At 35.8% G+C, this 15146-nt stretch overlaps 1 protein-coding gene across 1 annotated transcript in view; it reads right to left on the bottom strand.

Moving 5' to 3' along the window:
* CPNE8 (copine 8) overlaps positions 1-15146 on the bottom strand; it is a 93319-nt gene that overhangs the window by 40320 nt on the left and 37853 nt on the right. The window contains exons 7-9 of the mRNA XM_031601727.2: positions 7224-7287; positions 2581-2684; positions 2042-2146 (exon numbers count right to left, since the gene is read on the bottom strand). Of these exons, the coding sequence (XP_031457587.1) occupies positions 2042-2146; positions 2581-2684; positions 7224-7287 (273 nt within the window). The remainder of the gene's footprint in view (positions 1-2041; positions 2147-2580; positions 2685-7223; positions 7288-15146) is intronic.

Genomic DNA, 15146 nt, shown 5'->3' with positions numbered 1-15146 from the left:
GTGGACACATGGACAGAGTTTACTCAGAAGCATTAACTGCAGAAAAATTACTCTACCTAGAACTAGAATAAATGTTTACTGTGGCATATATTCTTACCAATTACATTACTCTCACCTTTCAACACCTTTCACAGAACCAAGGGTACTATAATCTGATCTGTGAAACTATCATTATCTGAAAGAAACCAAGCTGATCATAGGAAACTAATCCTCACCTTTGGAAAGAAAAGTTTTCATATTTAAAAAAGCAAACAACAATAACAAACTTTGGAAGCTTCTTCTGGAACATCAGCCAATACTAATTTGAATTTGACAGCTCAAGTATATTTCTTGATGTTAAATATGATTATTATAGGGAGGGCTGTTAAGTTCCATTGAGTCTTTTATTTGTAAAGCATTCACATTATGTAGAAAGAATCAAAAACATGATCAAAATGGGAAAGTAGTTACAACACAACAATTTGAGGCATACCATTATATTTTTTAATTCTCTTTCAGAGTTGTTACAAGATTGCATTTGACACATCTCTTTTATAACATTATTATCAAATATTTTTATTTAATATGATAAATAGTGCAGTGTACACCGACTAGCATCATAAGCATTATCTGACTTTGCATTATGCATATAAATCCGTATACAAGTTAAAAATTACACCTGATTAGAACATTCTTATTATGAAATCAATGTAATTTTTTCTATTAATTGAAACAGAAACATGAATGATAATAACTGTAACAAATATTCCACTAGGAGAGTGTTAGAAATGCAGGAGAACCCTTTTTTTCTTAAATCTGAATCAAGATCATACCAAGTACTGGAAGTGTATGACAGACAGAATAAAGTAGCCATGATCCAGTAGGAAATGGGAAGAATGGACATTCCCAAAAAGAATGATTAAAAAAAAATACCCACTTTCCCAGCAAAAGATCTGAATTAGCTTTTGACCCTCCAGTTTCTAATAAGCGGCTTATAACAACAGAACTTTATTACTGTGAAAGCATTCTGCTTAGCTTAGTGAGTATACGCACTTCTTACTCTCCTACTCCTCAGTATTAACTACTTGGATTAAGTCACGTGAAGCAAAGACCAGTACAAGCATTGGTTTCTGTTTATATCCTGATATTAGCTAGTAAATCATGATTTGCTTCCCAAAAGGCTTGCCTTCATGGTAGCCTTACAATAGATTACAATAGCTTTACTCCATACATTTCTTTGAATAATTACTGTTGTAGCTTCCATGGAAATAAATAAGAGGCATTACATTCAGAGCAACCTACATACAATGTGCAGGTTGTCTATTACTCATACTGTTCTTCTAATCCTCGTATTTAATATTTCCTTCATTATTTTAATCTAAATATTATACTACACACTTCTAAAAGAATATGACTAATGCTAAGCCTTTCCTTTGAGTCTTACTGAAGTAACTTAAATACTGCAGATTTCACGTAGAAGGGATAGATAGATAACCAGACATTTATCTGGCTACATAACAGCATTATCACAATTCATATAAAAAAAATGAATAGTGATGACAGAATAACAAATCATCATCAGCGATTTAAACATTTACCTCACTGATACCATTAGAAGTTAACAAGTCAATTTTTAAGTACTCTACAAAAATCCACAATTCCTCAACTTAACCATCTAGCTTGCTGGTAAAACATTGGTAAAAGCATGGTTTATGTTTTTCAGAGATGCACCCTTTTGTATGGGATCACTGAAAATTTCAAACCTGAACAGCATGAGGATTAAATTCTGGGTATCTCATGTACTAGTAACAGTGTACATTCAAGTTGTTTGGTTTTTTTTTCTCTTTCTAATTATTTCTTAATCACCACGAAGAATGAAATCATTGCTAACATTTCCTACAGATTCATCACATTGGCTTTTTTTTTGTAAATTTATTGTGTTTTGCATACATATGCTTTCAAAATGTTGACAAAATAATATAAGTAACAGAATTGTTAAGAAAAACTACCTATATTAGGAAAAAGATCTGTGTATAATAGGAAAGTTTAACCTGTAGCTTACCGGTCATAGTCTCCGTTACACAGTGCTCTGACAGAAATCTTGAATGCCTGCCACACTGGATTTAATGTATTTTTTACAACTTCTGTTTTGTGGCAGATTGTAAAACTGCAATAAAAAAGATATAATTTGTATTTATTTACTTCTTATTTTGAGTCACCAAACATGCAATTAAAAGATCTATAATCTGTATGCACTGGTACAATATCCATATAAAGCTTAAGCTAGAAAACAAGTCCAGGAGAAGAGAGGCAAGGAGAACTAATGAGAACAGATCTATTTGTGAGTGACTACGGATGAAGGCTCTATATAATTTTTATTGTGATCTGCATTTAGCATATGTTCAACTCTTAAAACTCTTGGTTGAGTTATTTAATGTTTGTTACAACAGTTTTATTTCTGTGTTCCCTAAATTAAAATTCAATAAATTTAAAAGAAATGCAGCTTAATCTGACAAATATTAAAAAAGGAAAACTATTTCACTATCTGCAAGTAAATAAGCTGCTACTGCTTAGGAGCAGAAATATTTAGCAAGTATCTACCTGCCATCTTCATTGCTTCGATGAAATACCAGGAAAGGATCAGATTTCCCAAAGAAGTCCTTCTTGTCTAGTTTGTTCGCACAAAATTGCATTAAAACTGAATCCTGAAATTGATAATACAGAAAAATTAAAAAGAGCATGCAGTTTGTTTAAGGAAAATTAAGAATATAATTGACTACTAACCATACAAACAGAACACAAAATGAATGTGAGGTGTCTGGCTTCTAGATGCTTTCTACTTATTCATATTCTTGCAAACATCCTTATAGTGCAGTGCGAACTGCTAAAACAAAGAATTCATCCATAGAAGTGTGCAAATGAAGTTCTATGCTAAATACCTCACAATGTTTCAAGTACTTTCTGACATCCAACGCTGCATTTTCTGGGAAGCAGATGCAAAGCTAAAGAACACATTAGAATTAATTTTAAAAGCTGCAGTGAGACACCACTAAGTGTCATTCCTTCAGTGACTTAAACCTGCAACTTCCTGTTCCTGCTGCTCATAAAGGAAGTAACTTAGCAACTTGCTATTAAGATGCCAGAAGTTTCCAGAAAATGAGACTGGAAGGTACCAAATGAAACCATTCTCATGCTGTTTTGTCCAGGCAAATGGATAGATTGCACACTATCATGTCTTCAGGTAGAGTCAAGTACCAGAAGGATTATAATGCAAAAATAAACCTGCAGACTCATTAGCTGAGTGAGGCAGGGCCTTACTGGATGACTGTGTTCCATTATTAGGTCTACATGTGTAACAAAAGCAAGAAGAAGACTAGAGAAAACACGGTCCACCACTGACTGGGGTAGGGGAGCAGCTGACAGAGGAAATGGAAAATTTGTTTCCTCATACCCTTCTGTCTTGATCTTTACTGCTAAGATCTGACTTTGAGAATCCTGGGCACCTGAAACCATTGGGAAAGTCTAGAACAAGGATGACTCTTCTGGGGAGAAGAGGACCAAGTGAAGGAACATTTAAGCAGATTGGAAACACACAAGTCCTGAGAGGAAGCATTTGTAAGTGCTGATGGAGTTGGCAGTGTCACTATGAGGCCACTTTCAATTATCTTTATTAAGTTCCAAACTGCAGAGCTTCAAGGAATTGGGATTAACATACAAAGTCCAGCTGGCGATGAGTACGTAGGTAAGCAGTCAATAATGGAGCCAGTAACAATTAACACTTCATTAATGAAACAGAGCAGACCCTCAGCAAGTTTTCTCCATCAACTGCTTGTGCCACTATTCAGAAGGACCTGTGTGAGCTGGAAAAACAGGACAACATGAACACCATAAAGTTCAACTATGGGAAATGGACTTTGAGGGCAATAAGCTCCTGCACAAATACAAGCTGCAGGACTAACAGCTTGAAAATAGTTTTGCAGAAAAGAACTGGGTGGGCTTGATGTACATGGATCATGGATTGTGAGCCATCAATGCATACACTGCAACTAAGAAGGCCAACAGCCTCTTGTGCTACACTGAGTAGAGCACTGAAAGGAAGCTGAGGGAAATGTCTCAGTACTAGTAATGGCATACCTGGAGTACTGTGTTCAGTTCTGAGCTTCCCAGTACAGGAATGGCATTAATTCCAGAAAAAGGGACACTAAGATGACTGATTAAGGGACTGGACTGCCTCTCATATCAGGAGTAGCTAAGAGAGATGAGATTCTCTTAGTCTGGAGAGAAGGCTCAGGAGAATCTTATTAATTTGTAAAATACCTAAGGAGGAAGTAAACAGACTCCTCACTGGTATTCGGGGGACAGAAAAGCAGCAATAGGTACAAAATGAAATAGGAAGCTCCATTTGAACACCAGGGGAAAAAAAAAAGACTTCTTGCCACGAGGGTGGTGAAACACTGGAAGAGACTGCAGAGTCTCTTTGAATATACTCAAAACCCAACTGCACAGAGCCCTGAGCAACCTGCTCTAAGAAAACAGGAGGGCTGGACTAGACAATCTCCCAAGGTTCCTTTCAACCTTAGCAATTCAATGATTCAAAAAATCTTTGCCATTTTAAAAATAAACTATCCAGAAAAAATCTCAGATCAGTTAAGAATTAATCTAAATAATGAATAACCTTAGATATGAAAATATCCCAAAGAAAGGAGGTGACAATTCATGGGTAGAACAAGAGACTGTGTCTGAGAAAACACGATAGAGAATGAAGAAGAGACTACAAAAGGAAGAGAGATTGATTCCCAAGCTCACTGTAAGGTCCCTTCAGTGCTTTCACACCGAAGTCATAATATATGCAAGTTTTAAGTGAGGGGAACATGAAGGCCTTCAAATACACCTACTGTTTATGTTCATTAAAAGGGAAAGAAAATAATTCTGTATCAATTATGAGCTTAATGATGCACTTGTGATTTTTGAATGGTGTAAGTGAGATCCCAGTGCCAGTACTGAAGGATAAACCAGAATACCATGAAAAAATATTCTGCAGCCTCCTTTAAGTTTGCTTACAAATGCTCAGTGATGGCAAACTAGTCTTAAGAATTGTTAAGCAGAAAGGTAATTTCTGTACGAAATCAATTAAATGATACATCCATTTTGTCATCTGATTGTATTCAAGTTTTGATTAGGTACTACCAAAATTTTGAGCAAAAGTAAAACAAAAGGCATTTTCCATGACTATACATCACTTGTGCTAGTTACACAAGAATGTCCTATTACTATATGAGAGAGCTATCGCTTACTAGCACCTTTCGTATCATCAGGTTTGACAACACTTAGTGATTACTAATGCCAAAGACATTCTACGGCAATGAAAGGAGAGGTGTGAACACAGGCTGAAAGACAATGTCACTGTGTAGAGCAATGGCAAAGTTAGTACCCACTCCCAAGTAGGTCAAACATTTGTATACAGTAAAAAAATGCCAGAGCAAGAAGCCAATTTCTTGAATTGTAGTTAGATTTTTTTTCCATTTAAATCTGACAGATAAGAAAGGAAAACATTAGGATACTCCCTAGCATAGGACAAAAACAATAAACAAAGCCTAACTAAAAGTGGTAAGATTAAGAATAATTTAGCCTAACAAATTCCATCTCAAGGACATAAATTTTTCTGTTCTACCTGCTATCAAATCCCAAAGAAAATAAAGTGTCCACTGCTTCTTTCAGAATCTTGGCCAAAAAAATGACATACTTCTTATACATCCATTATTCCAATACTCTATTAGCAGAGAAAAGGTAGTTTATACAAGAGCACTCCCACAGATGCTGTTAATGGCAGTTAAACGAAACTGAGCTGGAGCACCCTATTAGCATAACTGTGCAGGACTGGTAGTTTGTCCAGCAAATAAGATTTTAGCCTGTGTGCTGTCCGAATATACCAAATCTGCAGAGAAATAATACAAACTTAACTAAGCTAGAAATAAGGCAGAAAATTAAGGATTGCTTTCTTATAGAAGATATTTCCTCTAATGAACTTCAGAAAATAAGACCTAAACAGACTAGCTTCTGCATATATTAGTAATAAGAACGACATTACTACTGCAGAAATAGAACAATAATTAACAGCTTATGGCCCAGTATGAAAGCTAGAAGTTACACAAAATGTGAAACATTAAATCCAACACCATCCAGCTGCTAAAACTAAGCCCCAGAAACGTATCTCTTCAACCCCTACAGTATTTTTGTAGGTTTACGTATTTAATACTGCCCAGATCCCCTGGATCTCACCAAATACCTGACATTATTTCTTTCCTCATTTAAGATTTGGTACCTTGTCAATGTAAACTCTTCTAAGATACATACTACAGCCTCATTTAATATATGTCATGCTTTGACTAACTCCCTCACCTTCAGATTCCAACCCTATATACAATCTTTCCTTATTCTTCCTTCCAGTCTCTGTTTCTGTATGATTTATGGCTTGTTGCTAGCTCATTCAGTGCTGGAAAGCAAAATGTCCTGGCCCCAGGTACTTCCTGACCAGTAGGAGCTTTCCTCTGTCCAATCTACTCCACGTTTCCATAAGAGGAGGAAAAGTGGTGATATAGTTTGGAAAGGTCACGATCACACCAGGTCTCTCCCCTTAACCAGCCAAATTCCCCACTGTCTGCTACACACTGAGAAATTATTTTGCTTTCTACTAAATATGTAGGCATTTGCCTTTAGTATTTTTATTTCCCCAGGCAGCCTCCACTTTAAATGAAACTGCCTGAACTCTTCTTTTATGGAAATTCTTTTTAAATATCTATGTAGCCTTTTTCAATAAACATTAACTTCACATTTTTTTAAATAATAGTACTCACTATTAGCATGTTGTTTGTTGTTTTTTTTTAATTCTAAGGTCAATTTTACTGTGATGATGAATGCAGTATTAATATTCCATACTGGCAATGTAATTCCATAGCCAAAACAAATAGATTTTTGTTAAAAACAGGACACTAAGAGATTAAAATATGATTACTTAGAGAGTTAAAGACTAGATTAAGACTCACTTAAGAATAAAAAACTTTATTTCAAGTTGTTTTTTGCTTCTTTTTTTACTACATAAAGCTAAGTGTAACTGATAGGGAAAAAATAACCTAACTTCTTATAGATGTCATAAAATGGAAATTAATACATTTTACTTACAACAATCTGGTGCAATCACAACTATTTTCACTTAATTTTTCAGAAAGCAATGAACACACACTTACTCGACAACAGCCCAGTTCCTCTGCTGTTACGATGACAGTTCCACATTTTTTCCCAGGAATGCCTCTACAAGAAAATGAAACCACATTACCTCAGTACTATGAATGGTACATTTAAGAAACTTAAACTGACAAAGATAAACAGAAGGTTTCAAGTCACAAAACTGATGGCATGCCATGAAATTTCACTCCTCAGTGAAAAGGACTCACTTGGCTGAGTAAAAAAGTTGGTTAAATTAAGTGAACGGCAGTTTTGGTTTTAAAGGAAGTAACATAAAAAGTTTAAATTGAATGAAATGACAGTATCAGAAGTTCTGTTTTCTTCTCATTAATATTTCATTTAGAGATGGCTGCACAACTTGTAAATTTACAAAAATGATCCTTTCACAGATTTGCCTTAAAGAAAATGCCTAAAATAAATTTAAAGCTACACACGAGCCTCATTTTTTACAAAGATACTAAAACTGAAATGTTTATGAAGACACATAATAATTTCACCATAGTTTTAGATAGTTATAAAATAAATCATAATTCACACGAGCAGCAATTAAGTACATGCTGTTGCAACATCAGAAAGTACAAAACAAATCTTTAGCATAAAGAACAATACAGGAATAGAAAAGCTACATAATCGGATAATATTTGTTTTGCAGGAAAAAGAAGTACATATATTCAAATACAACTTTGCTGCCATATCCTAGCATCCATTAATGTGTCCATTAGCCCATGCCTTGGTAATTATTACTGGATTTTTTTTTTTCCAAATTGAATGATGTTATTTATGATAATTTTATTTCTAGTTTGTTACTCCTATCCTTCTTTCTTGAAATTAACTAATTATTTGAATAAAATTACATTCCAAGGAGACAATGAGGTAAAATTGGATTTTTAAATTGACTCTATTCTTCAAGTTTTTCAAAGACAACTAAAAGGCACTCATGCTCTTCTCTTGTGACACAATATCAACATATACATCCACTGTTCTTATCTTTGCTTACTAGTTTCCTCAGCCCTTTTGAAGTCTTTTACAATGCTCTAAAGCCTTAAATAGTTCAGCAAGACTGTGGTACAGCACTGTGTTGCAGAAACAAATTCAGTGATGAAAAGACAACAATGTCATTTTAATTTCTAGGCAGCACTACAACTTATCTGCAAGTTGTAGAAATGGGAGATGAGAGAGAGCAAGAAACAGACCTGACAGAAACAGACAGGCACAGGAAGTGGAGGAGAGAGGAGGGGAAAGAGAGGAGGTGGAGGAAATAATAAAAGAGAAGTGGTGGGAGAAAGTTCTTACAAGCAGATCAAAGTTTAGAAATTATTAATACAGAAGCAAAGATTGACGCAAACCATATGTAAAGATTTTGAAAGCTCACTGAAAGTCCTTTGTAGAATGTGATGCTTATGTCTACAAGGAATATATCAGGGAATGCTGTTCCTATGCCACTGCAGCCATTAACCAGTAATGACAGAAATGTGTGACTCCTCACCTGGAACTAGCACTGTCAGTGCAACAAGGTAAGTCTGGTTTCACAAAAAATATAATAGAGAAGGAAGCTATTCAAGTTCTTAATTACAAATTTTAACTGACAATCTAAATACGTACAGATCATCACAAAATCATAGGCTGCTTTGGGCTGGAAGGGACCTTCGAGATCATCCAGTTCCAACCCCCTGCTATAGGCAGGGACACCTCCCTCTAGACTAAGTTGCTCAAAGCCCCATCCAGCCTGGCCTCGACTGCCTCCAGGGTGGGAGCATCTGCAAACTCAGTGGGCAACCTGTTCCAGTATCTCATCACCCTCACAGTAAAAAAAATTATTTCTAATATCTAGTCTAAATCTACCCCCTTCCAATTTAAACCCTGAGACACTTCCATTTAATGTGGCTTGATTTATAAAGTACAATACAATTTAAGACCGAGCAGGAGAATTTTCTAAAAACAATAGGAAAAAGAATCTAGTCACTGCAAATATTATACAGTATGATTTATAGTTCAATCCACTTCTTGTAATGATTTGGTTTTAAATCTGCCACCCTCCAATGGCTAAATGCCTGAAAACTAAGGGATATTGACTTGTAGTCTCAGACTTTCTAAAGATGAAAAAACTTGTGTTCTTTACTTTGGAAGAGTACCTCAAAAACTTTTAACATTTGGTAGTAGGAGAAGCAGCTGAAATGACTTAGTTTTAAGAGTGATACTGAACTCACATGGAAAAATGTTGCAAGGAACAAATGGCCATGACCCACACTTTGATGGATAAAGAAGAAAATAGAAATCTCAGAAGTATAACTAAAAATCCAGACGATCCCAATACCACAATTCTGTAGGCTATGTTACTCAAATAGAAAGAACCATTATCAGAATTAGCATTATCTGAAGCAAAACTCTTGCTACACAGACATCTGAGTCCGGGATGGACTCAAATCAGCATTAGGGATTTATTTGACAGGTGGTCCACACAGTGACTTACAAACAAAAGCAATATGCAAGTATTTTGGTGTGGAAAGACCAATGGATTTATCCCACTCTGAAAAAGTTGTTGTGTCTCAATGTAGATCATGAGAAATACAATTTTGACCTCTTCCTGAAGAGCTGGAGAACTAAAGCAAACTGCTGATAAGCAACTTCTATTTCTGACAAACTGATAACCGCACAATGATATAGGAGAATCTTGTGCCATTCCACTTGCAGAGTACAGGGCAGTCAATATCTACCAGTCTGAAACAGATCTGCATGTGAAGACTTGCTGCATTTTGTCTCATGAACATGGAGAACAAGGGAGACCCAACGCCAAAAGACACACTGAATTACCACCCTGAAACATGAGGAAACTGGAAATGCAATCCCTCGATGAAATTTGCCTGAATATGTCAGTAAAAAAAGGGGAATACTGATTGCTGAGTAGACAGGAAAATTACACACAGTTAAGTCCTGTCTGAAAGCACCTGGGTTAAGGTTTGGATTGACTAAAACCAAAGATCTAAAGAATGTCCCTTACAAAAGAAAGAATTTTGCCATTATGGCTGGCAAAGAAATGCTTAATCGAGATTAGCACAGAATTTCTTTAAAAAGGTCTCATTATTCAGGAACTGAAAACTACAAAGTGACCTCAACCATTTCTGATGCTATCAAGGATGCGTTTGGTATGCTTGTCATGAGACTACAAGCAAAAAAAAAAAACAAACTTGGCCATTTGCAGACACTAAGGATTTTGTTCTCTTACAAATTTCCTTACAACTATTCACCAAGAAAAGAAATCCTTAAATGTAGTCAGCATCCTGGCCATAGATGAGTCAAATGGTAGGACCTTTATCTAGGAGTAATGCCTGGTGAATAAAATAGAGTCCAGCTTGTGCATTAATCATGGATTAAACATAATGGACCAGTCCTCTCAATTGCCAGGCAAATATTAACTAATATTACTTTGTAATGAGGTTGAAAGAGTTCTGCCTGTTTAAATCCAGAATGTAGTGCCACTACCCATATTTTTATTAGCTTCAGTGAATGTCTGGTTTTGAGATGTCCTGGAGTTGGTTCTATAGCACTGAAGTGACAATACAGTTTATTTTTGACAATCACATTCTCTGGGTTGGATTCTCTGCAAAATGTTATGGAAGAGCATATATGGGGTAATCTGTATTGCATAATCATTACCAACTCTACCACTCAGGAATAGTTATCTGATATTCAGATACAGAAAATGTGCCAGTCTGGGTATAAGTAGGGTACAAATTGAATAAAGGGAGATAAAATGTGAAGAAGATCTACATACAGGGTCCCATTGGTTTGAGAGCCCAGAAACTATAATTGTTCTACAGTTTTCAGGTCACTTAAAGTGCTATTCTGGCAGGCATTATGGCACCTCACAGGTTACCTGAGGTTTCTGATACTATACAGAATGAAAGATTTTGGTGTTAGAAAAAAAGAAGTCCATGGAAAGATGCCCAAACATGGCAAAATAATTGTACGAGTCTTTGAAGAAGCAACTGACTATTATGAGAATTGAACACAAAACCAAAATCAAAAGTAAAGTCCTCAACAATGCCTGCACATCTATCTACTGGGTACAGCCTTAAAAAGTTATTGTCTCCCCGGAACAAGTCAGTCCATGACTGAGACACTGTATCTGCAGCACCAAAATAAGCTTGAAAAGACACTCTGACTTAACAAGAACTGAAAGGGAGGATCTTGCTATAGTCAGTGGAAAAGTCAGGGAAAGAAGGCAATTAATACTGGAATATGAACATCTGAGAATAAACAGAGCCTCAAATTTGGCAAGATGAAACTGCAGTGAAGCAGAAGATTAAATTTTTTAATGATCTGAAAAGTGCTCACCGTCTTTCTCCTGAATTCATAGAACCTAAACCTTCTGGCAGTCACTGCCACAGATAAGAGTATAGGACAAATATATAGGAAGTACATATTCCGGGGCTCAAATATATTTTTTCTATCAATTATGTTGACAGCAAGATGACAAGAGAAAGAACTTCCCCGAACAGGCCAGCTGGATCCAGTACAGCCTCATTAACAAGCAATGGCACTCAGATGTGAATAACTAGTGTACAATGCTCATTAAGCTTTGCAGCTGCTCTGCTTCATTGTTAAAGGGAATCCTGATAGGAGTGCACTTAGTAGGTCCTGGAAGGAACATTTCTCAGAATTATAAATGTAGTTAGTACGTATCTTCTCTCTAGGAAGATAGAACATGCAAATATTAATTTGTGAAAAATTTCAAGGAAAATGATGGTCACTTGAGAAAAAAATAAAGCTGCACCAATTCTTAAGTAGATATATTTGCACCTATTTCTTTCATTTTCATACAAATTGGGCACACAAGGTCAGTCTGAGTAATGCTTACATAGAGCTTGACTTGAGAAAGCATTTAATGAATTGAGTAACCCAAAAGTTAAAGAGAGCAAAAATTACTGTTAAAATGACAAATTACCCATTTCACCTGCCTTGTGTGACTAGATTTATTTCCCAGGAGAAACGAGCCAGAGGAAATGTTCACATTTGTACTTGTCCAGTTTGTAAAACAAAGTGCAGCAATAAAGAACTGTTTGTGAACTCAAAGGCTCGTAGGCAGTCACAGGCACAATGGATTAGCACACTACCATAATGGAAATGAGAGTCCTCTGTTACTGACAGGCATTAATGGGCTTTGAGAAACAGAAACAGAAAGGGAGGTTGAGGAGATATTCTCATACCTGCCAATAGCAAATACTATTAAATTCACTCCATGGCATAATTTATTGGAGCTCATAAAACCAACAGAACTGCAAGTCATGCCTATGATGAAGCCAAAGAAGAAAAGTGTGCATGTTTATATTCATTTTTGCTCTCACCACGAAGGACAGAACCATGATATGCATTTCAACCTGCTGGACAGATCACTGTAATAGTGACTCTCTCAGCTTGAGATCTGTACTTTCATCTTGATGAGGTGGAGAACAAAGGTATTGTATCCTGAAAAGGTACCGAAGGAACTTTCCCAGGTGGTGAGCAGTCTGACTTAGTCTTCATGGTAGCCATGAGTTCTCAAATCTCACAAGGTTTTTGTAGATGTTCAAAGTGCAATCTTCAAATCCTTCTAACTTTCATTTTGGAAAAATGTCAGAGTTTACTTGAATGTCAGTGAATTCAACCTTCTCAAGTTGCTTAACTACAGAAAGTGGTACTTCAGTAGGGTAGCTGACTGAAACTATAACAACACTGTAGGTTCTCTTCTTTGTATGCCTATTAGCAGAGAATGAAAGAGGCAGAATTTTAATTAGCTTCAGCAATTCTGTGAAGAAAAAAAGTTCTTTGATCTCAAGTGAAAGACTGAAAAGAATGATCAAAATATGTAAATGTGGGCTTGACTTTGTAAAGAGAACTGTAAATACAAAGCAGAATGTATCCTTAGGAAGGAAAGACATGCAGTATTGTCAAAAGAATCACAGAATCATTTAGGTTAGAAAAGACCCGTAAGATCATCAGGTTCAAGAACACTGAGACATAAAACACACCTGTATAAGCAAACAATCATAAAATGAAATGTAATGAACAAAATAAGACAACAAATGTCTCCTAGACATCAAGGTAACCAGACTCCAGAAAGTCCAGAGCGAAAAATCAATTCACCACAGTTGTCTATGGCACTGTCATAAACTCCAACAAAATGAAATGTAAACACTGAGATGAAAAGAATCAACATTAACAAATATCTACGCACACCATTTATACAAAAATGAAGATGTATTTTGAAACTTTTCAAAAAGACAACTGGCTTGGGTCCATTCACTGCCCGACATGGAACAGAGCAAACCTAAACAATACTTGTTTAGCCAAATGAGAATGTATTACATTGGTTCACATAAATAATGGTTTATATGAAACAACTGGTTCCATGAAATAATGATAAGAGAGGGAAGGATATCAGTGAAGATTCTGATAGCCAATTTCAGACTTTAAATTTCATCTGTTACTCACTCCAGACTTGATAAACCACTGAACAAATTATTTTTCATCTACATGTTTAAAATAAAATTCAGGAGCTAACTCAGAAAAATGTTATAGTGTGCTGAAGAATATACCACATTTAAGACAGAATAAACTACAAAGACATTCAATAAATCAGAAAGGTTTCTTTTAGTTAATATGAGTGCCTTCAAAGTCAGCCCCTGCCTCTGTCAAGTCACCACAGGCTCCCTTCCTCTTTCCCTCCCTCCCAAGTCACATCTAGTGTAAATAGTTAATGGCATTCAGAATGCAGTACACTGTGTAATTCACAATTTCATAGCATAAGTTAAACTAAATTATCATAGCTATTAGCATAAGTTTGAGAGTATTTGTTCTAGTATTAGGAAACAAATTCAGGCAAACCCCTTGTCTCAAACACAGGATAATGTTCAAGTGAACAGACAAGCAGACTGCACAACCACCTGACACCCCAATTTTGATGGAGTAAGAGCTCCCCTCAGAAGGCTCTGGGAGTAATCTAATATACCCATCTCATCTCCACTTCACATACTCATCCTCAAAGCTATTTCTTGGACAGGTGATTAAAAGTTTCATACCCAGGATGGATGAATCACAAGACGTTGTTGTCTAATAACCAAAATGGTTGCTGAAGTTAAACACTTTATATATGTTGCTTTTTCTGGGTAGTTTTTCGAGTCACTTAGGGAAATAGTCAAGTGAACATACATTATGTTGCTGTGTGCGTAGGTGTGTTTTTAAGTTTAAACAGTGCATTTGTAGGAGTTACCTGGAATTATACTGCAGACATTGAAACCTTCCACACCCTGAAGAGGTGATTTGAGAAGCTAAAGATTCTCATTACCCTTTAAGTACTTTCCAGTGTGCACAATCCTATTTCTACAGATAATGGAAATAATAACAAAATGCATAGTGACATTAATGTAATTGTTTATGTGTAGGTAAATTAAGCCCTGATTTAAAAATAAATTATATATAAATATTGCCATTGTTCTTGGGTGGGAGGGCTTGGGGGACAGGAGAGGTCTCAGAGTAGGGGTTTACAAAGAACTGGTCATAAAAATCAAGTCTGTAAATACAGTTATTGGCTGATTAAACTATGCATATTTGGAAGCCCTTGAAATTCAGCAGAAATACATTTGTGAACTCAATTTCCAAGAACTACAGAAAATGTGAATTGTATTGTTAAAGGATGTTACAGCACTAATGATAACAATGCTCATGGATTTTAGCAAGAGAATTAAGAGCCTACAATTATTACAAATCAATTTGAATCACCTGCAGTTGGATGTAAATTAGGGAAGGTAAACCAAAGTCTTACTTTGAGAAAATACTGTGTGAAAATGTTTTGCAAATATTTTTCAAGGTTTTAATTGTCACTCAGTTTCTAAGAATTAACTATACAGTGAGAGCTGTCGAACAGCTGATATCTGCCTTTGTAAAAA

Source organism: Phasianus colchicus, chromosome 1 (genome assembly GCF_987193195.1).
Source record: "Phasianus colchicus chromosome 1, bPhaCol1.hap1.1, whole genome shotgun sequence".
Lineage (NCBI taxonomy): Eukaryota > Metazoa > Chordata > Aves > Galliformes > Phasianidae > Phasianus > Phasianus colchicus.
The sequence above is the reverse complement of the archived record's forward strand: the minus strand, read 5'-3'. Positions and strand labels throughout refer to the sequence as shown.